The sequence below is a fragment of the Urtica dioica genome, chromosome 9 (genome assembly GCF_054948205.1).
Source record: "Urtica dioica subsp. dioica isolate 48M chromosome 9, U.dioica_male_clone48M_v1_H2, whole genome shotgun sequence".
Lineage (NCBI taxonomy): Eukaryota > Viridiplantae > Streptophyta > Magnoliopsida > Rosales > Urticaceae > Urtica > Urtica dioica.
In genome coordinates, this window is record NC_142764.1 from 16,015,335 (window position 1) to 16,041,857 (window position 26,523).

The following is a 26,523-nucleotide window of genomic DNA, read 5'->3' on the forward strand; positions in this document are numbered from 1 at the left end:
CATATTTAGAAGATTTTTATAAATCCAGCCAAAAGAAGACAAGAGCCACTTGTGTTAATAACTAAATCTCTTACTCTTCTTTCGACTTCTCAACCAATTCCTTCGAATTCTTGGGGTCCATGAATCTCAAGTAGTACCTGGACAAAAATAAAGTATAAAAGTAAAAAACTTTGGCATCTCAATTAGTTCTTAGGTTTTCAACTTCACAAGCGACCCTTGAATTAGAAATAAATTTTGATCAAAATTGTTGTGATTGCGAATAATGGGGTGGACGGCTTACAAAATCACACACGTTACTAATGTCATGAAAAAAGAAGAAGAAGAAAAATACCAGCAAGAACCAGCCCACTGTGGCATCGTGCTTGTTTCTCGTTTAGCAGATTTTCCAGATAAAGGATCTTTGGTTGAAACCTGAAATGATTGGTAAGCGTTTAATTGTGTAGATTTATATCCTTAAGAGGGTAGAGAGAGAAATCAGTTCAGGACAATACAATAAGTATATAAATAAGTACTCTGTGTCATTTGAAGCCTGCTGAAGATGCTTTTCGTACATGTAAGGAACAAAGCATAAGCTTTTTTTTTTTCAGACCATTAAAAGCAATAAAAAGAACGAGAAGAGAAAAGAGAGATACCCAGGAATCTGCTTTTGCCAATGGTGGTTCCCCTGTTCCAGTAGGAGTAAAATCGTCCAGCTCGGGTAACTTTAGGGGCAGTTCAGTTTCAGGAACTGGAACACTTTCACCAGTATCATCCAAGAAAATAACAGGAATAGGTTCGCCCCAATAACGTTGACGAGCAAAAAGCCAGTCTCGCAACTTAAAGTTCACCTAAACAAATACAGTTTGAGCCATGTGAAGATAATAGTTGTATATTAAAGGAGCTAAACGTATTAATCGCACAATCCATAAATTGTAAAACTTGGATATGATAAAATTACCTGTTTCTTTCCTTTTCCAGTTTTCTCGGCCCATTCAATTACTTTGGAGGCAGCATCTTTGCTAGACAAGCTATTAATATCAAGCCCAGAAATTGAACTCGAAGAATTTACAACTATGCCTTCACCCGGAAAAGCTTTTCCAGGGTTATCAAGCTTTTTTTCATCTGGTGTCACAACCCATCGAATCGGGATCTTATATTTAGTAGCAAACTCATAGTCACGAACATCATGTGCAGGTACCGCCATTATTGATCCTGTTCCATAACTGCATCAACGACAAAATCATACTTGAGAGTAATACCCAAAAAAGTGCTCAATTTCAGTAACAAATGAAGGAAATGAGACTGCTTAGCAAATGAAGGAAATAACAATGCATTTAGTTTTAGCAACAACATAAAGGTAAATATGGCACACATTTACACTGAAACCAACAACGAAATTTTCAAAGCCTAGACGAACAGACCTTCCCAATACATAATCTGCGACCCATATCGGGATTGATTCTCCATTAACTGGATTTCTAGCATAACAACCAGTAAAGACCCCAGTTTTTTCCTTCTGAAGCTCAGTCCTCTCAAGTTCACTCTTTCGAGAGGCGAGATCTATGTACTCCTCCACCTGTGATCAGTGGCCCCTCTGAATACCAATGTAAGATATGAATGTGAAAAGGCTAATAGAGTTCATACATCTTTCCTCTGGCATGTCATCATTGAAGGCAACAAAGGATGCTCTGGCGCCATGACTAAGTAGCTGCACGAAAGGCAAAAATGAATCAGAATAGTCCTCATCCAGAGACTATCTTCCAAAATTCGTGCTACCATGCACATCAGATACATGATCTTTATAAACATTTTAACGGGGATTCAGATTTATTACGTTGCTCCAAATATAGTGTCGGGTCTTGTTGTGTAGATTTTAATCTTTATGTCTCTTTCTTGTCCTACGTCACTGAGAACGGAAAACTCCATCTCAGCTCCTTCGGACCTCCCGATCCAGTTTCTTTGCATGTCCTTGACACTTTCAGGCCAGTCAAGTTCATCCAAATCTTCTAGTAGACGATCCGCATAGGCAGTAATCTTGAGCATCCACTGCCTCATCGGCTGCTTGGTAAACAAGGACACTGTAGAATTATAAAACCATCCAGATTTTGGAATTAAGGTATGTAAGTTTCTTGACAAAAAATTTACAGAAGGGCACGTCTAGAATAGCACATACCTTTCTTATAACTGGATGACCACCGCGCTCACTCACCCCATCCACTACCTCCTCATTTGCTAACACGGTACCAAGAGCCGGACACCAATTAACAGGCACTTCTGCCTGAAACCAGAAATAAATAAATCAATCAAAATTGTTTATTTACTTATTTATCAAAGAATTACACAAGACACTCTGCGTGATTCACCACTCAGACCTGATATGCCAATCCTCTCTTCAAGAGTTGTAGAAAAATCCACTGGGTCCATCTATAATACTCTGGCTCTGTTGTAGAAATTTCACGACTCCAGTCGTACGAGAAACCCAACGACTTAAGCTGCAAACAAATGTAACATGTTTGATGGACTTGGGACAAACAACTCCGGCCACTAAACCAATAATAACAGTAACATCTTTGTTCAGTGATTTGTCTATAAACAAGAAAAAAGGTTCACCAACCTGGGTCCGGAAGCGGTCGATATTCTTCAGTGTCGTGATCTTCGGGTGTGTTCCTGTCTGCAAAGGATAGATTAAAAACAGCCAATAAACACGCAAACGAGTGAAATGCCCAATGTAAATATATGAAGGCACTACACGAAAACAAATTCTTTTGAACAACCTCGATGGCATATTGCTCAGCGGGCAAACCAAACGCATCCCAGCCCATCGGATGCAAAACGTTGTAACCTTGCATCCTCTTGAACCTCGCAAGAATATCAGTGGCTGTGTATCCCAGTGGATGCCCAACGTGTAATCCAGCTCCACTAAAACAATTGACCACAACAACACAATAACCACAAAACCTAGAATTAAAAAAAAAATAAAAAAAATAAAAAAAAAAACGAACAAGAAACACCGATTTGGGGAAAGAAATGTACGAACCTGGGATAAGGAAACATGTCGAGGACGTAGAACTTAGGTTTTGAGGTATCCACGTTCTCCGAAGTCAGAAAAGTACCGTTTTCGTCCCAAAATCGCTGCCATTTGGGCTCGATTTCGTGGAAAGGGTAAGGCCGTCTTGCTCCGGATTGCTCTCTCTCATTCTGTTCGACTTTCTCCGCCGAGCATCTAACGGCTCCGCGGCTGAGCCATAACGCGCCGAGACCGCGAGGTTTGGCGCGTGGCGAGAGCTTCCGAGCTCGTACGATTCCTCGGGACGGAAATGGCGGTCGACCGGAGCCGAGCCGAATCGGAGGCGGTGGAAGCGCGTGCGTTTGGATTGCCTGAATATACATGTTCACATGGAGAGAGAGAGGTTTGGGAGGGTTTTGTTTTGTCTGTGAACATGAAGTGAGCAAAATAACGGATGAGATGAGATAACCAACACATCTTTCTTTCTTTTCTTTGGCGCTCAAATTTATCACCTTGTCGTTTTATACTTCCTGTCGTTTTATGATAAAGACCCCTTAATTTTTTTTTTTTAAGTTAATGATCGAAATACCGTTACCGTTACCGTTCCGAACTTTCGAATTTACTGGTAACCCCCCGTACCGTAAAGTAATACCGGGGGAAGCGGGAAAAAAAAAAGGAAACCGGTACCGTTGAACTTACCGTTACCCTAGAGGAATACCGTCAAATACTGTATTTACCGAGGGGAATTCAGAAAAGAAATATACAAAAAAACATACAAAGTACGTAGGATAAAATTCATAAAATTAAAAATAGTGTAGAATGTTTCAACACAGTATCAAATTACAAACACAACAAAAAATAAGTTCAATAGTACAAACCAAAATGATAAAGTTCAACACAATCCACCAAATACTATAGTTCAACAAATTCAACAAAGGAAGAATACAAATGACTACTCAAAGCGACCGTATGCACCGGTCATACAGTAATCATACCAAGTCATATAATGAGCACATGCACGAAAGTACCTGTCCAAGTGATAGTCGTACTCATACTGAGATGAACAAACAGACATGGAGTAGATGGGATAACCTGGATATGGTCGCACCGTTTCGGGAGCGTGAGTTGATGCATTGGAGTCTTGGTTGTAACTGGAAGATCCGTCATCATAAGAGGACTCCGTGCCTTGAGGACCAATTGATATCGATCCGAAGTTGTAGGACAAGTCATCAACGTCATTGCTAGACGTAAATGACATGGCATCATTCATACCTCCGCCCTGACCTCTGCGCCCGTATCCTGAATCAAAAAAGGCAGGGTGATGAAGATGATCAAAATCTTCTTGCAATGGTGCGTATCCAAGTTGAGCACTGCCGACATCACCAAATGAGGTGCCTCCAGCAGTAAAGGAACCCCCAGACCGATAGGAACCTCCATCACCTCCCCCTGATCCACCGTCACCTGCACCTCCACCTGCTCCGCTTGATCTACGGCTTGAACCTCTGCTATCTGAATCCGAACTGTCTCCGGATCCGCGTTGAGGTTGGACGTCCTCGTTCAGCACTCGCTCCGGATCAACTCCATGCTCTCGAGCCGCTTCAGCTACTGCCAGATCCGGGTTCTGGTTGACGTCGTCCATGTGAACTTCGTCAATCCAGCGGAGCATTTCGCCGTCTCCCTCATTTTCATTCCCCGAGCGTTCGAAAGCTCGTTCGATGATATCCAAAAGATCCATCGAGTTGAGGTTGTTGTCGTGAATCCGAGTTGCTTCACGGAGCTGCAACTTCATGTTGTATGAGCAGAAAACAAGCTTCTCGAGTCTGTTGTATGCTAGACGGTTCCTTTGTTTTGTGTAGACGAGGGCAAATGTACTCCAATTCCTCTCACAAGCGGAGGCGGATGAAGTTTGTGACAAAATTCGAATGGCTAACGTCTGTAAAGTCGAGGTCCAATTTCCGTAAAGCTCCCACCACTCACCTGCAATCATGTGACATAAATCATATCATGTCATTTCTTACCATTCCATGACATAGTTAATGCATATAATTCATCTCACAAGCTTACTTGCACAAAGGGTGCCTCGTGCCGAAACAACACTTCTTTGTGAGAAGTCTCCTCGAGCGTCTCGAAATGCGATTAACTGTAATTAGAAAATCAAATAAGACTCATATATTCATAATGTGATATAGCTTGTAACAATTTATAGTTTTATACCTCTCTCCCAAGAGTTGACCCATCAAGATCTGGATGCAAGAAGTCGAACACCTTTGTGACAGTGGCCACGTGAGTATTGTTCATGGTTATATCCGGGTTAAACAGCAACTTTGGATTTAGGAAGAAAGCTGCAATGTGTAGTCGATGTTCCATTTGAGTACTCCATCTGTGGTTCACGATGTCGACAACTCATTTCTTCCCACTCATCGCTTCCAACTTCTTTTTCATCTCGTGGAAGACGTAGTATAGTAATCCCATCGTGGGATGCACCTCAGTGTCCACTAATCGAAGAGTGGTGTACATCGGCTCGAATATGGCACACACTTCATCCACCGAATGCCAGAATCTGAGATTTAAACAAGTCTCGGATACGGATCTACCTGTAGGAGTTGCACTCAATTTGGAATCATCCCACCATTGACTACTGAACATCGTCCTCAACGCAGTTCTCTTCTCTCGGAGACTTCTGAGAGCTAGATAGTTTGTGGCAAATCTTGTTGCGCCGGGACGGATGATTTCACTTGGGGATGTCTCCCGTAACTTGGACAACACAGTGTTGTGGTTGTAGATGAACTTAGTCGCATCCCTCGCAACTTTGATAGTATGCTTAACACTATCCCTCTTCCCAATATCTTCAAACATCAGATCTAGACAATGTGCGGCGCAGGGTGTCCAGTACACATGGTATTTGCGTTGTAATTTCAACCCGGCACTCCTGTAGTTCGAACCGTTGTCGGTCACAACTTGGACGACATTGTGTTTTCCAATTTCTTTGAGCACTGACCTCAATATTCCGTAGATGTAGTCCCATGTTTTCGTATGCTTTGGCGCATCAACGGACTTTAAGAACACCGTTGCACCAGCACAATAAACCATAATGTTTATGATGCTCAGTCTGGTCGGCCCCGTCCAACCATCAGTGAGTATGGTGCATCTGTATTTTACCCACCGCTTCTTTTGTTGTTCAAGGTAGTTCTCCGCGTCTGCAGCCTCTATATCGAGGTACTTGTTATGAATTTCATACGGAGTTGGTATAGGAACGCCTGGACCTGCAATATGTCAATATACATCATGTTAACGTTTCAAGAACACATGCGATTCGACAATATGAAAATACAATTACTTATCACGAATTGAGTATTACCTAGATCTTGAGCGGACGCTATCATGTTTTTGAACTCATGCGAGGCGGCCTTACTCGCCGGCACATCTTGGTTAACAAAGAATTTTGTTATGTGTCTTCCGAGCCACGTTCTCTTCTTCGGATCAACTATCTCATCAATTTTTGTTTGCTTCGCACTCGCTGACTTATATAATGACGAAGCAGCTGGTGGAGATTTTGCCGTAGAACCACTGCCGGGCCCCGACATCATCCAAGCCTCCCATTCCGTCTTAACCGCCTCTTGTCTTGACCTCTTCATAACTACTCGTAATTACGCTTCGTAGTCTTCTTCTTCTGATTCTTCCACGCCAACATTTTTAGTTAATGTCTTGCGAAGCGTAGAATCCAACGACTGTTTGTTCTTCTTTTTTACGACATTGCCTTGAAGTAAAGCTTGCATCTCTGTTTTCACTTGATGAGGGACTTTCTCACAGAATTTGACACTCCTTGTTGGGTCTACATGGGCTAGGTGGTTTTTCACTCTCGTGATGCCGCCACCTCCTATAATGTGCTCGCAAAATATGCACTGGTGGTCGCTACTTTTTCCGGGAATGGGTGTGCAATACTTCCTAGCTGGGTCGGGGGCCGACATTCTTGCAACTTGTAATCTACAAATTAACAAATAACATTTACCAAATATCACTAACTAATTATCAACTTGTAATATACACAAACTCTAAAATTAAAAACAAGTCACAAAATTTCTTCATAAATCAATAAACAAGTTCATCATAACCTCAATTATCACTAACTAATCAAAAAAATACCAAATAATTCGGATTAAATAAAAAAAAATTATAAACATCAACACAAACTCTAAAATTAAAAACAATTCATAACAATTTCTTCATAAATCAATAAACTGGTTAACATAACCTTAATCATCACTAACTAATCACAAAATTACTAAATAATTCGGATTTAATACAAAAAAATTACAAACATCAACACAAACTTTAAATAAAAACTACATCCATGCTCACTAACTAGTCACAACTATCAATTTATAGTTAATCTTCTAAATCATCAACAAATTTCAAGATTTAAACTCAAAATCATCAAAAAAAACTCAAAAAGGACGGGAACCTCACCGGGAAAGGCGGGAAATAGGAAGAAATGGTTGTGCTGGCGTCGGGAAGGGGCCGGTTTGGCGGGATCCAACCGGGATCTGGGAAAAAAAAGGCTTGAGCTGCGTCGGGAATTTGTCTAGCCAAAATCGAACCAAATGACAACTTTCAAAGGGGATCCGGCATTTTATAGCTGGTTTTTTTTTTTTTTTAAAGTGAACCGGACCGGGAAGTGGGAACCGGGTTCCTTCCCGGATCCCGGTGTCCGGTTCCCCCGGAATCACCGAAAAATTTCGGTTCTGGTGGTTCCGGTGCCGGGTACTTCAAAAAAGGGGGAACCGGACCGGTTCCCGTCCGGTTCCCCCGGGATTTAAATCCCAGTTACAACCGGTCAATTAATTCGCTACTTTCTTTTAAGGTTTTAACCAAAATTTTATTTTATTAAAAAAACACCTCCCCGGACAAAATTGGTAATTTAATTCACTTAAACCATGTTAAAAGAAATTAAATTACACTTTATTTAATTTACTTCGACCCGATAGGCTATTTTTTTAATAAAATGAAACTTTGTCTATTTTCTAAAAAAAAAAAATTTGTATGAACTAGGCATTTCAAACTTAGTATTTAGCAAAATAACCAAAATTTCACAAGTTGATGCATTTAGCCACTTATAATGTAAAATTATTACATTATATACCCTTAATTATTTTCAAAATAATTAATCTAAGTTTCTAAAATTTTAATCCACTGCACTTTCTTTATTAAACCACTCTTCAATAAACCAGAAGAAGAAAAAAAAATATGTGAAAAAATTTAATCTTGTTTTCAAAAAAATTTATCCACTCTTCGATAAACCAGAAGTAGAAAAAGAAGAAGATGTCAAAAAATTTAATTGTTCGATAAACCAGAAGAAGAAGAAGAAGAAGAAGAAGAAGATGGTGGTGGTGATGACGATCGACGATTAAACCACCTTCAAGGATGACAGAGATGACAATGGAGATGACAATCGACGATGGTGGTGGTGATGACGAACAATCTCAACAATCCCCAAAGTGACGAAGACAACAGAGATGGCAGCGACGGATTCAGAGCTCTTTCGAGCTCGATTCCAGATTGCGACCACGTCTCTGGACCTCGGTCAATCCCTAATCGCGACAAGGACAACAGAGATGGCGGCTACGGATTCAGAGCTCCTTCGAGCTCGATCTAGACCGCGACCACGTCTCTGGACCTCGGCCAAACCCTAGCCGCGCCGGAGAAAGTCGATTCCGAATCCATGGCATCAATTCCGTGCCGGAGTCACCATGGGCGCGAGTTTAAAGAAGGAGGAAGTGATGACCTTCGACATCGAAGACTTGGCGATTTGGTTGCCAAGGAGAACGACGACAACGCGTATTTGTGTGTGTGTATTTTGGGGGTTTTGTCAAATTTTGGCTATTTTGCCTCAACTTTAGAAAATCAGGCTATGTTGCAACCCAAACTTTAAAATAGCTAGATAGCCTATTAGCCTAATTGTCCCAAATAAAAATTATATTATTTGTAAGCTTCCATACATCTTTCATGTTTTTTTTTTTCTTGATATCATTTTGCATATAATTTTACACTAAAAATAGGCATTGATTTTAAAACAAAGGGTCCAGTGACTATATAGCCATATGAAACGTTAGAAATTTTAAAATAATCAACGTTTCATTAATTTTTTGTAAATAGCATTTTAAATCTATTTACGCTATCAAAATAATAAAAAAACGCAAGAGTAAATTTATAGTAAATATGACTATTTACGAAATATTTACAATAGTTGTTGGCTATTTACGAAAAATTTACAAAACGTTGGCTAAAACGCAAACACTTAAGTTTATGTGGCTTATATCGCTAAATTTTTGTAAAACAAACCTGAAAAAAAAAACAAAAAAAAAACATAAATATCCACCATTTAAAATAATAAGCCAACCATATCAACTCCTCAATACTACGGTATGATGACTCCGTTCGACGTTGTTGTGCTTTTAAAAGAAATATTTTTAGATTCTGCTATAAGAAAAAAACTGTTGTTTTCAAAAGCAGATAAGTGTTTTGTAAACTGTTGTAAAATAGTTGTAGCTGTTAGCTGAAGCAAATTTAGTATTTGATAAAATATATATTAATATTTTTCATTAATAATTATTTATATAAAATATAATTAATAATAATAATAAGATATTCTTAGCTATATCAAAAATATATTTAAATGAGTGTTTATAGATTGTAATAAATAAATTATAAATTTTGGTGAGATAAAATAAATTATTTGATAAAATAATATAAAGATAATTAAAATTAAAAGTTAAAGTAAGAGAATAAAAGAGTTAGAGAAAAAAAAAAGTATAAACCAAAAGCAAAAGTCACGTACAAAAAGTTTCAAAATATAACTTTTAAAATTTTAATTAAAAGATTAAAAATCACTTTTCAATTTTATAAAATAGTAATTTTACCGAATATTTAAAAAAATGTCAAATAGTGTCAATATTTCAGGGATCGTAAAAAAATTGGGGTCAGTATACCTTACCACATACATACTAAGGTATATTAAAGGTGTTTTTGTGGTTATTACCTCTACATATATGCACATGCACGCATAACCTTCAACATAGTTGCTTGACGTAATTATATGCCTATTTCATGTCTTTTTTTTTTCTTCATCAAACAAGCAAAATGCCCGCGGGTTGCTTGATGTCTTTTAACAGTAAATTATTGAAATAATAAAAAAAAAATTAATGATGAACATGACGTCAAATAACTTACTAATTGTTAAGATTACATCAATAATATTTCATACATATATTTACATATCTTAATTTATAATGACTGAATTGTACAACTCAAATTGTACCAATGTTATATTTTATTTTACTTCAATGAAAAAAAATTATATACACATATACAATAATTACCATATTACAAATCCTATTTCTAAAAATCAAATAGAGAATAAATACAAAATTGCAAATATAGATTATATATACATCTAAGTAAGGAAATTTTCTTCATAGTTAATATTTGTATTATTATTGAAAATCACAAATATTTTTTTATTTATAAAATACACATTTCTAATTATAAATAAATATTTAGCTTCTACACCTTTTTCTTTATTGTTTTTTACATGTAATTTGAGATAGTTGATACAAAACATATACGAAATAGATCAATAACATCATTGTAAATATAAGAGAAACTACATCGAAGACATTATGCAAAGTTGCAAATACAGTCTATGATGCTATGTTTTTGTGTGTTTGTATTAAAATTGCTCTACAAATGTGTATTATTCTAGTGGGCTTTCTTTTAAAAAAGAATAGTGGGCTTTTATAAAGCCCATCTGAAACCCTACTATCCCATTATCTCCTCTGCATTTCTCTTTTCACAGCCGCTTCCCCCTCTCTCTATACCGATCGTCAATGGCGAAATCTCCATTTTTTAATACCACCAAAAATACATATGCACGCCATAGTCTCGGACATAGTAGAAATATGTGGCTGCGGTGAAACGTCTATGGTATCGGTCTCGGTATCAGACAGTTCGTATTCGATTTATTTGAACCAGTAATCGCATCTCAAACGTATTATTTTTCAGTAGTTATACCTCTACTTTTTGATTCTCTGTCGGGTTTTCTTTTTTTCTTTCATTTGCCCAAAATAAGAAAAATAAGTATTTAACTTGTTATAAGAAAAATATTTCTTTCTTTCTGATGCAAAAAACTTTTCCCAAAAAATCCCAGCCTCTCATCAACGAAAAGAATGAGACCACCACTTCTCCATCCACGGGTGAAGGTTACTTCGCCGATCAGGTCTCATTTTGATGATGTTGTGATTTAAGTTCTGCTAACATTTTTTTGGAAATATTATGGAGGGATTTTTTTATTTTATTTTTTCATGGTAAAACACTTATCTGGGTATTAGTATTAAGCAATTTTCTATAGAAAGACTAATAAAAATAAAGCTTATATATTTCTAATTTGTTGACAGATGCTCTATTATTTTTTTAAGGGGAAGATCTTCTGAACTTCATCAAGTAGGATCTTCTGGTAATCCTTTCCTATCAAAACAATTTAATAATCTATTTTTTTTTTGTGCGATACTCAATCTCTCATGAGTCCAGACAACTTTATTTATAATCAAAATTGGTAAGGCCATGTTTGGTATTCCTCTCAAAAACAATTTTTTAGTTTTTGAGTTGAAAAAATTGAAAACAAAAATTGAAAACATGTTTGGTTTAAGTTTTTGGAAAAAAATTTCAAAAAATTTTGAAGTTGTTTTGAAAAAAAGTAAAAAAACTGAAAACAAATAAAATGTGTTTTTGAAAAAAAAATTCTTTCTCTTTCTCCTCATCTTCTCTTTTCATTCTTTCAAAAACAAAAATGAAAACTATACCAAACACATTTTTCAGTTTTTTCACTTTCTCAAAAACAAAAATGAAAACTGTATCAAATAGCTTTTTGAAAACAACTACAAAACAGTTTTTCAGTACAACTACAAAAATTAGAAAACAGAAAACAGAAATAAAAACTTTTTGAGTTAACTATCAAACACTAAGCTTTTCTTTCTTTCTCTTGATTGTTCTCGATTGTATTTTTTTTCTCTCTCTCTGATTAGGCTTTTTCTTCGTCTTTAACTTTCTTTCGGATATTCTGTCGTTCCCTTTCCTCTGACGTTTTTTTTGTTCTATTCTGAAATATACACTTTTTCTCCAGACTGTTCTAATTTACTTGATCATTTCCCCATGTTCGTCAAGATCAGTTCTGCGCTGATGTCGTAGTTGAAGGTCTAGATCTTCCGGCTTATTTACTATCTTAGGCTGAGTATTGCGGATCACATACACTCGGCTTCGAGGACTGCCATTGCCGCATCTTCAACTTCAAGTGGTGGTTCGAACTGATCCACGGGTGAACGTTACCTCGCCGATCAGGTCTGATTTTGTTACGTGTGGTGATGGAGGAAAAGTGAGACCGAACAAAGAGAATGAACAAAAAAAAGTAAAAGAATGTACAAAAATAAAAATAAAAAAGTAAAAGAATGAACAAAAAATTAAAAAAAGAAGTTAAACACAACAAATAGAAATTAATTGTGGTCAGATTGTTACATATTGATGTACAATGGCTGAATTTGTTGTATTGGTCTGATTGTAGTTTTGAAGACGAAAGAGCAGAAGTTGGTGTCGATTTCTTCGGTGAAGGAGCATGGAATATATAGGCCGCTTGGAAAGAAATGAAAAACTTTCCAAAAATTTCATAAAATAGCTGTTGATGATTTTTGCAATGCAAATATCTGGAGAATTCTAGACAATTAATTTACTTCGGGCAGCTCCAACGATTTAAAACTGTCATATGTGGATGTCGGTTTGTATTCCAGAATATTCTAAGTCAGAGTGGCATTTTTGTGAATTTTTTTTTCTTTTAGGAGTAGTTGTAATATTTTAATCAGAATGACATTGGCATGCCATGTAATTATGAGACTTTTAAAGGGTATTTTTGTCAAATTTTTTAAGTGTACTGTAGACTTAACAGTAATATGAGTCTGCGTGAACAGTGATTCCGGATTCTCCTTTATATATATATAATAATATGGATTCACCGCCTCTACTTTATTCTAAAGGCTTTTATCTCATTTTTTCCTTCTTCCACGCAAAATAAACTAGAAAAGAGGAAAAAAAAATCGCCCTGACCAAGAACAACGTGAAGAACCATCGTGAGTTAAAAATTACCCTGACAAAGAACAACGTATCTCAAGGAAGTGAAGAAGATTTACCTTCTTTCACGCAAAATAAACCAAAAAGGAGGAAAAAAAATTGTCCTGACCAAGAACAACGTGAAGAACCACCATGAGTTAAAAATCGCCCTGACCAAGAACAACGTATCTCAAGGAAGTGAAGAAGAACCACCGTGAGTACACAGGTTTCTCGATCTCTCTCTTCCTCTGTTTCTTTCTCGCACCCTTTCTATTTTGTGTATATGGGTACAGGGTACTCCTCAACATAATTAAATTATTTTTGGAGAGCATATCATTGAATTGGATTGGATTGACTTAATTATTAAATATATTAATGTAAATAATCTTGATAGCTGGTCTCTTTAAAATTTGAAGTCTCAATAAATCCAAGTTAATTTTGTTTTCATCTGTATTTGCATCTGATTTTGGAGATGATTCATCGAACTAAAGTTTGCATTTTCCATAGAAATAATGACCGCTTGGCAGATGTTTGATAAAATGTCAAACGTGGATGTTATTCATGCATTTGTGCGAAAGATTCGCAGACCAAAGAATTGAAGTGAATTTGAAGGAATTGAAGAAGAACCACGTCTCTTGGGACTCAGAGATGTTGAAACTCAAAAGATAAATCGTTTGAGTCAGGAAGCCTCAAGATTCTTCTTGTTTTCTTTCTCGACTCCGAATTTTGGTTCTATATTTGGGGCTTTTCGAATTTGAGACCCTCAGAGCTTGTTTCGAATACTAGACTCCTTATATTATAAATGGCTTTATTGGTTTTGATTGTAGTGTTTTAGGATCTCCCAACTGCTGAAATAATGGTTTACGTTGTTGTGTTTTTATATATTAGTCCAAGTATCAGTTCTGAACTTATATTATTATCACATAAATTTGCCTATTCTTGGTGCCATTGTTGCACTAAACTTGAAAGATATTATATTCTTCTAATGGTAATTAGTTTCATCAATTTTGTCGATCCTAACTTATGGTTTTTTTAGTCCTTTATAGTTGCGATATACAGAGCTTTTTTTTTTTTTTGAAACCGGGACTTGCCCAAAACTCAGACTAACGCACGTCCAAAAGCCTCCCGCACAAGGGGCGGGAGATCCCCCAAAGAAACAAAACCGGAAACACGATCTTTCGCCGCACATTTACAAACCTCATGGGCTTCCCTATTCGTATTCCTACTCAACCAACTGAAAGAAATACTAGTAAAATTATCTAGAGAGTCCGCAATCTCAGTAAAAAGAGGGAGTAGTCTCTATGCCGGACAACGGCCTTTCTTTTGAAGACTGTCCATAACCGTCTTGTTGTCGCCTTCGATAATCACCCTGCTGCAGTTTCGAAATTTCGCCAACAAGACCGCTTGAAGCACCCCCAACAGCTCTACCTCCGATGCCGACGCAGCTCTTACCGGAGCCCACCAAATCCAGCGGATCTCTCCAGCCTATTCTTTAGCCACGACTCTTATCGCAGCCCCGCCTACACCAAACGCAGCATCGGTATTAATCTTCAAAACACCTTCTGGAGGCCTCGTCCAATGATCAACCCGCGACTCCTTTCCCGTCCCACTCTCGCAGCTCCGCCGAGTCCGGTCCCGTTCTGCTATACCAGCCCGAATGTTAGCTATGGATCGGTCCGTATTCCTCTTGGCCGGATTAAACACACAATTATTCCTCCAAGCCCATATCTCTTCAAGAATCACACAAGCTATAATGATGAATTCATCTTGCATCTTGTTTCGCTTCGTCCACTCCACATTCATCTGGAGCACCGTATCAATCGCATCGAATCCCGTCGGCATGCTTCCCGGCCTCCATCGAACGCCTCGAGCCTCCGAGAACCAAAGCCTTTTGGCGTTCTCAGACTCAAAGAACAGGTGAGGTATCGTCTCAGCCTCTCCGCCGCACACCCTACATAGCTCATCGTTACTCATTCTCCGCTGCAGCAACTTGGTCGCCGTCGGTAAGCAATCTGTCGCTATTCGCCAAAGAAAGAATTTCGATCGCTCATGTATCTTCAGTTTCCAGAGCGTCCGCCACATCTCGGCCTTAGGATCAAAGGGAGCTCTCCTACACAAAGCCGCTGCGGACTTAACAGTGAAAAGTCCGTTTTCCGTCGCCTCCCAAATCAGCTTGTCTTCCCTCGGGGCCTTCGTGATTCGCACGTCCTCGATCTCCTTAGCCGCCTGGGCCGAGAACCAACCCGAGATTTTATCGTGATCCCAAAGCCTTTGACCTGGTTTCATCAACTCAGCTACCAACATGTCCTGGTTAGCCCCACTGACTTGCCCCGTAACACGTCGGTTGGAGCCTATCCAAGAGTCTTGAAAAACTCTAGCCCGCTGTCCGTCTCCTATGATATAGCTGCTGTGAGCATGAATGAGATCCCGAGATGCCACAATATCCCTCCAACTTGGCGAGTGGCCGCTCTTAACTTCCACTTCAAAGAAGCCTTTTTTCCTTGCAATACTTCTTTCTCAATAAATTAACCCACATCGCATCTGTTCTCGCAGCCATATTCCAGCCCAACTTCGCCATTAAAGCCAAATTCATTTCCTCAAATTTCCGGAATCCGAGTCCTCCACAATCCTTCGGCTGGCAAAGCTCATCCCATTTGAGAAGAGAGAGATAGTTCCCATGACCATTCTTGCTACTCCACCAGAATTTTCTCGCCATTTTATCTAGAGCCCGGCAAAAGGTGACCGGAAGTATAAAGGTAGCCATGGCATAAGATGGAATACTTTGAATCACCGATTTGACCAACGTAGTTCGACCGGCTCTCGAAATCGACTTAGCCATCCACCCTTCGAGCCTATCATGAACCTTTTTCTTCAAATAAGCAAAAGAAGCACTCCAGCTTCTCCCCACCATGAGAGGATTTCCTAGGTACATCATATCTTCATTGCACTCCTTCATGTTGAGCCTTGTACCTATTTCATTCCTCACCCCCAAGCCACAATTTTTAAAAAAATTAGCCCGGATTTGCTCAAGTTTACCTTTTGCCCGGACCACCGTTGGTAAGTATCCACGCACTTCCAAACCGCTTCCACTTCTTTGGTCTTAGCCCGACAAAAAAGGAAGGTGTCATCGGCGAACATAAGATGAGAAATACTCGGAACACCATTCCCGATTTTTATCCCGTTGAACTTCCTCAAACCTTCTTCCCGGCCTAACAACCGGCTCAACACCTCGGCTGCAATAATAAATAAATAAGACGAAAGTGGATCCCCTTGCCGAAGCCCTCTCCTGAGGGTAAGAGAGTTGAGCGGACTTCCGTTGAGTAGGATCGCGCTTTTTTCCGTACACACGCATTGACGAATGAGTTCCACGACCCTTGGCGAGAAGCCATAACACTTGAGCACCGTCAACAAGAAGCTCCACTCCATGCGATCGTAGGCTTTGCTCATGTCTATCTTGATCCCCACAAGACCTCCGACCCCCTTAATTTTCTTCATTTTATGCATAACTTCCCTAGCAAGAATAGTGTTCTCTGCTATCCATCTCCCCGGCACAAAAGCCGATTGGTACGGAGAGATAAGTCTTTCTAGGAATCTTCGAAGTCTAGCCGTGAGAATTCTCGTGATGACCTTGAAGCTAAAGTTGCACAAGCTAATTATCGGTCGGAATTTGTCATAGGAATCCGCTCCCCCGGTCTTCGGAATAAGCACTATATGAGCAAAGCTCAAATTTTCTTCAAGATTTAGCGAAGAGAAGAAACCTTGGATGCATTCCACGAGCGATGTTCCTACCTCATCCCAATATTTCTTATAAAAAATGCCTTGGAGACCATCCGGACCCGGAGCCTTGAGTGTCGGCATAGCCCACACCATTTTCTTAATTTCGCTCTCTCTTGGAATGGCTTCGATTTCAGCGTTATCCTCCTCCCCTATACACGGCATAATAAGTCCCTCCAAGTCATAAGGAACCTCCGGCTCCGACGACTCAAAAAGCTCGCCAAATTTTTCCTCCAAGTAGCCCCCAATCTCTTTCCTCGAGTCTAGCCACATTTCCTCATCATTCTTGAGTCGCCCGATAAAATTACGTTTCCTTCTAATGACCAAAGCCATGTGAAAGAATCGGGTATTAGCGTCTCCGTCCTTTAGCCAAACTTCTCTCGATTTTTGCCTCAAAACCTTCTCCACGGATCGATTGAGCTCCAACATCTCCGCTTGAAGCTCTACTTCACGTCTAGCATTCACCGGCGATCTTCTCACATTTTGAATCCTTAGAAGTTCCTTCTCCCGCTCTTGGACTCTAGTTTGAATGTCCTTCCAAACCTTATCTTGCCACACTTGGAGCCTTCTACCCACGCGCTTAGCTTTAGCCATAAAAGGACCCCCTCCGGAGCCCACCCCGGTCGGATTCCACACCTCCTTGACGATATTACGGCACTCCAGGTTGTCCGCCCACGCCTCGTAGAACCGAAACGGCCGTCTTCCTTTTTCTTCTTTCAAGAAACAATCTAGCATTATCGGGGCATGGTCTGACCCAAGGATCGGGAGAACCCGCACCCCGGCCTTGCTAAACATACACATCCAATCCGGACTTGCCATAGCTCTATCAAGCCTCTCCCGAACACGGACCTCGGGACTCCTGCCGTCCGACCAAGTGAAGTGACCGCCTTGTGCTCCCAAGTCAATTCCTCCGGACATTGCCATAAAATTACGAAGGATACCTCCTAGCACTCGCTCTTTGTCCTCCTTAGTACCAAAGGTAAACCTGAGTAAACCCGGCTTGATCTCCCTCACAACCCAAGGTTTCTTACATCTCCAAATTCAGGAACACATCATAGATCCCACGCACCCCCACTGGGTTTGACGAGAGGATCTTCCCCACCAGCAGTTGGGTCGTTTCTCTTTCGCCATCCGCGTCAGTACATTCCGAGATCAACAATTTCGACGCCAGCACCGATGTTGTGTACTCAAGTTCATCCTCAACTTGTTCGACTCTCTCCATAGTCCCAAGCTAAACTCACTCGTGTTTCCCAAAACCTCTATCAGCCTCTTGCATATCCCAACACTATCCCCCGGAGCCAATCCTTCCCGATCGGACTAGCCCCACACCAGAACAGACCTTCCCCAGACCCTAACAAGACACCAGCGCAACCCACAACGAGAACACCACCTCACCACTTCAGTGAAACTTGGACTGGGAACTAGAGAGAAAAGAAACACTAAAGGACAAACGCCTCACCTACAACATGTGGCTATTGTAAGGCCAAGAAGTTTTTACACGAAAGCAGAATATTTTGTTGCTCTGATGGAACAATATCTCTACTTTCAAATGAAATACCTTTTCAATTATATGAATTATATACTTTTATGTCTTATGAATCTCTGGAATTTCAAAAGTATATAAGAACATACAATAATAGCTTTGGGTTTACTTCATTTAGAGCTAAATTCGATAAAGATGTGCATAAAAAATAGAGGTGTGTACACTTTTCGTTTACATGGGCAGATTTATCATTATATGAATGACCTTTTGCCATCGGATCAGTCTCCAGCAAATCTACAACTATATTTTATGATACATATAATGAAATAAAAAATAGAATCAACGACTCTCCTAAGTTAAATCCAAATATTATTGTAATTCTACTTGATGTCTTAAAAGTTAATCCATACGCTTCTTTTTTCCGTCATCTTAAAGATATAGATAGACTTTAACATTATCAAATTCGCTTAAGGTCTATTGTGGAGCTTGATCAACGAGTGTATAATACTCCTTCAGTTTCACAAGTCGCTGCTATATACCTAAATGACCATATCACAAAAGAATATAATAGTCATGACATAATTGTATATTTACATTCAGGAAGAGCACAAAGAATTAAATATTATTTTGGTTGTTATGATCCTTTACAATATCCTTTGTTGTTTCCTTACGGAGATTTCGGATGGCACGAAGGTACTCTAAAAAAAACAAAAAAAAACATGGACTTCAAACATGTCAAAATCAGTCCTCCTTTAATATAAATCATACTCAATCTGTCGCTGACTTGATCCAGGGAGAAGAAAAAAGTAATATCTTGTTTCTCTTTAGAATTATATTTTTATTTTTCTTTTTCCATAATTCCTGATATTTTTCATTTCTTTTTAATTCACTCAACAATAGCCTTTATCTTATTCAATGATATTGAGTTATTTGAAGACACTTTGAAGTCGCTACACTATTATCACATATCCAACGCCAATGTCAGAATTGTAAAACCTCAATATCGAGTCGTAGATAACAACTTTGAATGGACTATCAACGAAATGACTATGATTGAGGATGCCGTCAATGATCCTGGAATTGCTGATCCTTACACATACAACTTGGTCAAATTTTCTGATCTTCATTGTCATTTAGGCTCTGAAAGTCTTGGTGAGTCATTTGATGTTTTTTTCCCCTATTTTCCCAATTACCACTAATGTTACTGAGATAACTTTCATACAGTGAACACCATGGGAGTAGTTATTGGTATTCGAGATATCAAGCGTATACCAACACAGTATGGGTCGACTCAAATCCAAGAGGTAATACTGACTAATCAAGAGTAAGGACGGCCATTTTTTTAAAAATTCTTATATTCATTACATAGTAAATCAGCTTTGTTATTTAAACATTCTACCGTGATGATTGAATTTAATATATTGAAACCAATTCTACTTACTATGTGGGAGAAATTCGTTGCAAACGAATGTGCTACGATTGCCGATATAATTTATTCGTATCCGATCATTGTGGCGTTACATTTGCAAGTAACTCACTTCAACGGTAATTTTTGTAATCCATGTTTCAATAGAACTAATTGCATGCTTCTTTTTTAACCTCCAAATTTTAACAAAAAAAAGTGCAGGTATGTCTCTATCATCAAAACCAAACAGTATTTTCTTGATCAATCCTGAAATTGAATATGCCAAGGAACTTCAATCATGGTTAGTACCTATTTTACTTAGAACACAACATTTAAGATTGAAGCTAACATACTCAAACTTAAATAATACAGGGTTATTGAGAACAAAGCCACATTACAAAATTTAGATATTGAGAATTCATCATCTTCATCAACTCAAGCCATGGTACCACATATAGACCAACTTATTCTAATCAATGACATATCAAACATGCCAGAGAGTGTAATTTTCTAATTTTACCTATTTCTTTAATTATTTTCATCATCCAAATCTACACGCATATTGTTTTATACATTATCGTTCAAATTTAAACATTTTTCAAGAAAACATATTTTGGATTAAAGCATCGGTTTCAGTTATAAACTTGCGGCTAAGATTTTGGTACACAGCGTGTTCTCAATGTCACAAATCATCGGACGAAGAATGTGATCACATATTCACTTGCTCACACTGTCATTTGTCCACAAAAGCTATACCCAGGTACATAGTTTGGAATTTAAAAACTAACTAGAATATAGAAGTAGAACACATAAAATTAGACTCATATAATTCTTGCTACTCATCATATAACTCTTACTCACCAACATATCTCGTATAGAGGCTGAACTTCATGACTCTTCGGGAACTTTATTTGCTACTCTTTTTGCGGAGAATGCTAACATGTCTTAAATTGCTCTGCACATCAACTAATGCAAAATACAATTGATGTAAGTACTACTACCTTTTTATCACCAAACATATAAATAGAAATACATTGTAGCTATTTATTCATATGATCCTTTTATTTTTCAGGGAAGTGTTAGAAATTTGCGCAAAATAGCGATATTGAGCAACAAAAAAAATACATGATACAAGTAAAAATGACAAAATCAGGATATCAAAGCACCACACACTTCAAATATGTTGTACAATCTCTTTGTGAGGTGTTTGATGTAGAACCATCGTCCAAGTGATGAGAAAGAACTTTATGTAAAGCAAGTGATAAGAAAGAACCATCGTCCAAGTGATGAGAAAAAATTATCATCCAAGTCATGTGAAAGAACTTTACAATCTCTTAGTACTAAATAATGTATATATTTAGTGATCAGTTGGTTGTTTTTTGTATTACCTTATTTTGGAAACTGTCACTAGCTGCAAGATCACACTATAAACTATAGTGATCAGTTAGTTGTGTTTTTTTAATACCCTTCCGAATCTTCTATATCTATCAATATTATAAATATATTGCTTAATGTAATTATATGTCTTTCAGATTACATATTTATTTATAATTATGGGCATCAAACAAGTTCATCCCGATTCTAGGCAGTGTTTTTGTCATGGCTATTTGAAATTTTAGTATTGGTGATTGATGCAGTTGAGTTTGAGAACAAAAATGCTCTTGTAGAGTCAAAGGATATCAAGTGCTAGAGCTAGCACGTGTATAGCACGTGTTCATCAACCTAGTGTGTGTGTATATATATATATATATATATATATATATATATATATATACACTAGTCTGGAACACGTGCTTCGCACGTGGTGTTTGTAGTTGTAATCAGTAAATAATTAAAATATTGTATCCTAAAATCCCAAGACTGAGTTTGAGCTAATAACCTTAACAAATAATTAATTTACCTTTTTCTATACCCGAATGGCATGATCCATTAGTTAAACGTTGGAATCTGTGAGTGTGGACTTTCATCTCTTATGCAAATTATCAACCAACTTTCAGGAATCTCTTATAACTTCACGAAACCTGAAAAAATCACAATGAATAATAAGAATTTATAAATAAAATAATAATAAAAATACTTAAATATCTGTCTGCATCGAGAGCAGTCTGAATCGGAGATAATTAGAGATGAGCCAGATATTTAAATGAAGCAAATTGCCTTCACGATAAAGGAGCAGTAATGATAGGCAATGCATATTGGTCTGTTCTATTTGTGTCTATCTTGAAAAACATTGAACCCACACAATACGCTATAGGAATCTTGCTCAACAAAATCAGTTTTGTTAAGTACAGATTACGAGTTTTATATCAGCTTTGCAGACAAATAAAACACCACATGAATATTGTAGCTTCCAATAAGAAACTTTAGCTTATTGCCTTCACTATCATCAAGATCGAAGTCTATCCCCAACCCAAGAAGAGTGGGAACGGCGTGAACATCAGCGAGAAGAGGGCAACAATGGCGATGGGGAATCGAGATCCGCTGTGGCATCGCGTACCCGATTCAGTGGTCGTGGAGCTTTCTTTAACGCTAAAAGAGCCGTGTATGGGTCAAAAAGCTACCATCTTCAAGCAATGGCTTCACAGCTCTGCTTTGTACAATGTGAATCTGTTCCAATATTGATGATAAATCAAATAAGGAACACAAACAAAGCACAGGAAAAGAAAACAGACAACCAAAGCATCTCTGATCACCTTGCAATCCGAATCTCTGCTTCTATCAGTGGTCATAGAAGCCTGCAGAGTACTTCATCCTGCAAAACAATGAACTGTGTGTGTTAGTAGTTAGTGAGTGAGCGAGTTAGTAAGTTAGTAGTTAGTGAATTTGTAGTTAGAAGTTAGTAATTAGAAGTTCGGTCTCACCTCTTCCCGAGCCTATCCCAACCCATGTTCGGTCTCCCTACCCTCTTTCTGAGCCTGGCCTCACCCAGGTCCAGTTCCTCACTCCAATTGCACACCCTCGGACACTCCATTAGGCCTGCTAAAATAGTCGTTGCGTATTCTTGTACCTTAACCACAAAATACAATCAGTGTATAGGGGCGCACAATTTCAATATTGGAACTACAAAAAGAACCTTTTCTCTGCATCAATATAGCAACGAATTTACCTCAACTTGGTTGTCTACAAGAAGCTTCTCGGCAGTAGTCAATGTAGGGATTTCTATCATCTTCAAGAAGTCCCCTAACAAGTTGTTGTACCACCCTGCAACTAAAGTTAAATTATCGATCCGAAAATACACAAAACATCAAAAACCATGTGGGCACTACACATATTTGAGAGATTAGACAATAAAGGAGAGAGAGAGAGAGCTACCTTTGCAGCCAAGGACAGGGACAACAATGGCGATGGGGAATCGAGATCAGCTGTGGCCGCAAAAAACTCAAAACCTATAATTTCATCTTTAAATTCGCCTTGTGTACCATTAGCAATTTCAGTGTATGCACGGGGAGTTATTTATTCTGATCCAAAAGATAATGGATAAAATTCTAAATAGATAAAATTCTTAGATACACAAAACATCCGCAAATACACAAAACATCAAACACCATGTGGGCACTACACATGTTTGAGAGATTAGACAGTAAAGGAGAGAGAGAGAGAGAGAGAGAGAGAGAGAGAGAGAGAGAGAAAGGGAGAGAGCTACCTTTGCAGCCAAGGACATGGACAACAATGGCGATGGGGAATCGAGATCCGCTGTGGCCGCAAAAAACTCAAAACCTATAATTTCATCTTTAAATTATTCTGATCCAAAAAATAATGGATAAAAATCTAAATAGATAAAATTCTTAGATACACAAAACATCAAACACCATGTGGGCACTACACATATTTGAGAGATTAGACAGTAAAGGGGAGAGAGAGAGAGAGAGAGAGAGAGAGAGAGAGAGAGAGAGAGAGAGAGAGAGGGAGAGAGCTACCTTTGCAGCCAAGGACAGGTACAAAAATGGCGATGGGGCATCGAGATCCGCTGTGGCCGCAAAAAACTCAAAACCTAGAATTTCATCTTTAAATTCGAGCAAGGAGAAAAACCTTTGCAGCCAAGGACGGGGATATTGAACGCGGGGATGCAGTCGAAGATGACAAACATTGAAGAAAGGGAAAAAATTAAGTTAAGAGACGCAACGCATACAGAGGGAGATGAAGGGCTGTGACGTTACGAAGCAATGCGTGTAGGCAGATGCAATTGTTGAGGAAAAAAAATAGATGGACGCAATAAAAAAAACTATGACGTGGCATGATGTAATAGGTTGAAAAAGTTGTGAACAATCTATGAATAGTAACTTTATCATTCTGACTTATTATATTATATATATATATATATATATATATATATAGTTTGTTTACAAATTAATATTTATTTTTAGTGTTAATTATATGTAAACACGGAGTATTATTAAGAGAAAAATATGAAAAAGGCATATAAATATATCATTATTAAATAAGGGATATTTAAAAGAATGAAAATATTTCATATTCATGTTGTAACCATGTCGTGTTAATCATGTTTTTAAAAATAACTGTTATAATCAAGTTCAATCATTTACTATTCATGTTTAGAATCTAGATTCAGACTCTAATTTTCTTACATATCCATATTTGTTTAATTTAAACCATTTAATAATTATGTTAAATGATTACTTTAATCTTATGTTAATCGTTTTTGGATTACAACATCAAAATCATAGTAGTCATAAAAATAATATATAGTCTTAGGTTAATATTTTATATATCAAATATATATAGTATTCATAGGAATAACAAATATATCCCTAGCTACTTGAGATAGTATCGGAAACTTTACTCCGCAGGTTTTCCACAACTCAATACGTTGAGGTTTTCTTTCATAGGTATGATAGATTCTTCCAAATAAAAATCCAAATCACTCTTAATATTCTCAACAACATCATCATTTTGTAAAAATGCTTCAAACCTCGTCTTTTTTGTTGGGGGACAAGAAGGACGACCATCATCCATCAAACGACCCTCTTCGGAGTTTATGCACGCTTCATTCTTTGTCTTTAATTCATATTCAACCACTAATGATCTTAATAGGACCAAGACCTTTTCATTTTCCATAACACTGTGTTCCTCTCCGTATATAAAAGGAAAATAACACTTAAACGACTTCATCTTGTACAAGGGATCTAATACAGTCGCTATAGACAATATTCCTTGGATATCATTCCAATACTTGTCAAATTTCTTAATCATAGATTTTGACATATCCCTTGTTTATGATACTTCATATGACTTCCAATCAATAATCTCAGCAACCTTAATGAAGAAAAGATTAACAATATATATTTGATACTAGATAAAATCTCTATCACGTTGTTGAAGTTCTCGAGCCTGGCGCACAATTCAGCAGCTATCTTCCAATCATCTTCGGACGGAAAACAATCATATTGAGTATTTCGTTGTTCCAAATACGTTGCAAAGCAACTTTAAGCATCAAATATGTTGAGTTTCATCTTGTTTTAGAATCCAAAACTAACTTCTTAGTAACATTTCATTTTAAGTTCTTTTGAAGTTTCTTCAAACTTTTCTTCACTTTAGGAGACCCCGATTAAAAAGCAACATTATAACGAATCTTTTCAATGCCATAACTGAAATTGCTAAATCCCTTTTTCACAATAAGATTAAGAATATGAGCAGCACATCTCATATGAAACAATTCGCCTCCCAGAAGAAGTGTATTTCGATCAAGTTTAGCTTCTACCTTGTTGATCATGCTATCATTTGTGCTACAATTATCGAGAATGAAAGTTGATAATTTGCGATCAACATCCCAATCCATCAGCGACTCTATCAACTTATCCCAAAGAACATCAACTGTATTTGGAGCAGGCATGTAAACAAACCTACATGATTAATAAGCAAACAATCATTAGAATGATTAAATAATGAAATCATTGTTGAAACTTCCGGGTCAAAAGCATGTAGAGCAATTTTGGAATTGTCATCCGTTGTCTTTGTTGGGTTCAATGTCATTTGAGATATTGTTGATGTAGTCCGACGAGTACATATTTTCCAATGATTCTTCAAATGAGTCGTCCCGTCCTTCGATGACCCGTTAAGTTTCTTTTTGCAATATATGTAAATTGTATTGAACACACCATCAATATTGATCCTCTCAAAGTTCTTCCATACAACAGACATCAATGCCCGGGTTGTTCAAGCCTTATTTGCAGTCTTCATTGATGCTTATGCGGGGCTGGAGTGAGATGAGAATATCCGACAAAGTTAATGGATTTTCATTCGGAGTCAACGAAACCCCTCCTTCATCTATGACAAATCACCACAAACAGTATAATTATTTTAAACTTCCGTAAAGAAAAAAATCTAATAGATTTCAAACTAAAAAAATTCTAAAGACTCGTGTAGGTTCGCCGATTTGGCACGCGAGACCTGCCAGAGGCGAGCTGGGCCTCGCTGGAGGGTGCACGAACCCCTGGGGCTTCGCCCTTGCCATCCGCGGAGTCTGCTCCTTGAGAGCTGGACTCCGCGCATCCCTTTGCCGAGGCTTCCGGGCCCCGCTCGAAGCCCGCGTAGCCTGCCCTCGCGGGCTGGTACTTGCTTGAGGCCCGCGGGGTCTGACCCTAGGTGACGCGATTTGGTCATCCGGGCCTCGTTGGAAGCCCGCGAAGCCTGCCTCATGGGGGCTGAGCTTTGCCTCTGGCTCGTGAGGTCCGCCCGGCAGCGTCTTAGGTTCGGTCGGATTTGGGC

At 38.2% G+C, this 26,523-nt stretch overlaps 3 protein-coding genes and 1 long non-coding RNA gene across 4 annotated transcripts in view; 1 reads left to right on the forward strand and 3 right to left on the reverse strand.

Moving 5' to 3' along the window:
- The window catches only part of EMB2369 (tRNA synthetase class I (I, L, M and V) family protein), a 6,590-nt gene extending 3,194 nt beyond the window's left edge, over nucleotides 1–3,396 (reverse strand). The window contains exons 1-12 of the mRNA XM_089626528.1: nucleotides 3,017–3,396; nucleotides 2,754–2,898; nucleotides 2,594–2,650; nucleotides 2,352–2,471; nucleotides 2,153–2,257; nucleotides 1,814–2,037; nucleotides 1,624–1,687; nucleotides 1,401–1,555; nucleotides 938–1,202; nucleotides 633–827; nucleotides 332–411; nucleotides 75–137 (exon numbers count right to left, since the gene is read on the reverse strand). Of these exons, the coding sequence (XP_089482654.1) occupies nucleotides 75–137; nucleotides 332–411; nucleotides 633–827; nucleotides 938–1,202; nucleotides 1,401–1,555; nucleotides 1,624–1,687; nucleotides 1,814–2,037; nucleotides 2,153–2,257; nucleotides 2,352–2,471; nucleotides 2,594–2,650; nucleotides 2,754–2,898; nucleotides 3,017–3,369 (1,826 nt within the window). The 5' untranslated portion in view covers nucleotides 3,370–3,396. The remainder of the gene's footprint in view (nucleotides 1–74; nucleotides 138–331; nucleotides 412–632; nucleotides 828–937; nucleotides 1,203–1,400; nucleotides 1,556–1,623; nucleotides 1,688–1,813; nucleotides 2,038–2,152; nucleotides 2,258–2,351; nucleotides 2,472–2,593; nucleotides 2,651–2,753; nucleotides 2,899–3,016) is intronic.
- A 1,993-nt stretch (nucleotides 3,397–5,389) lies between these two features.
- On the reverse strand, nucleotides 5,390–6,621 carry LOC149385303 (uncharacterized). Its single transcript, XM_089626294.1, has 2 exons — nucleotides 6,345–6,621; nucleotides 5,390–6,249 (listed from the first exon to the last, which is right to left on the reverse strand). The coding sequence occupies exons 1-2, from the start codon at nucleotides 6,619–6,621 to the stop codon at nucleotides 5,390–5,392; spliced, it is 1,137 nt and encodes a 378-aa protein (XP_089482420.1).
- Nucleotides 6,622–11,531: 4,910 nt separating this feature from the next.
- LOC149385304 (uncharacterized) lies at nucleotides 11,532–13,028 on the forward strand. Its single transcript, XR_016301491.1, has 3 exons — nucleotides 11,532–11,594; nucleotides 12,208–12,443; nucleotides 12,597–13,028. It is a non-coding gene; the product is annotated as an uncharacterized LOC149385304 (long non-coding RNA).
- Nucleotides 13,029–14,620: 1,592 nt separating this feature from the next.
- LOC149385305 (uncharacterized) lies at nucleotides 14,621–18,131 on the reverse strand. Its single transcript, XM_089626295.1, has 4 exons — nucleotides 17,941–18,131; nucleotides 16,172–17,894; nucleotides 15,646–16,004; nucleotides 14,621–15,539 (listed from the first exon to the last, which is right to left on the reverse strand). Exons 1-4 carry the CDS (start codon nucleotides 18,129–18,131, stop codon nucleotides 14,621–14,623), a joined length of 3,192 nt encoding a protein of 1,063 aa, XP_089482421.1.
- Nucleotides 18,132–26,523: the final 8,392 nt, after the last annotated feature.

Excerpts from the sequence above, each read along its gene's own strand:
- LOC149385305 (XM_089626295.1), bottom strand. The coding sequence starts at position 18,131 with ATGGAGAGAGTCGAACAAGTTGAGGATGAACTTGAGTACACAACATCG. Across the intron at positions 16,005-16,171 it reads AACGGTGGTCCGGGCAAAAG|AAAAAGGTTCATGATAGGCT; the intron begins GTAAACTTGAGC and ends GCTTATTTGAAG. Across the intron at positions 15,540-15,645 it reads GTTAATTTATTGAGAAAGAA|CTATATCATAGGAGACGGAC; the intron begins GTATTGCAAGGA and ends TGCTCACAGCAG.
- LOC149385303 (XM_089626294.1), bottom strand. The coding sequence starts at position 6,621 with ATGAAGAGGTCAAGACAAGAGGCGGTTAAGACGGAATGGGAGGCTTGG. Across the intron at positions 6,250-6,344 it reads AGCGTCCGCTCAAGATCTAG|GTCCAGGCGTTCCTATACCA; the intron begins GTAATACTCAAT and ends GACATATTGCAG.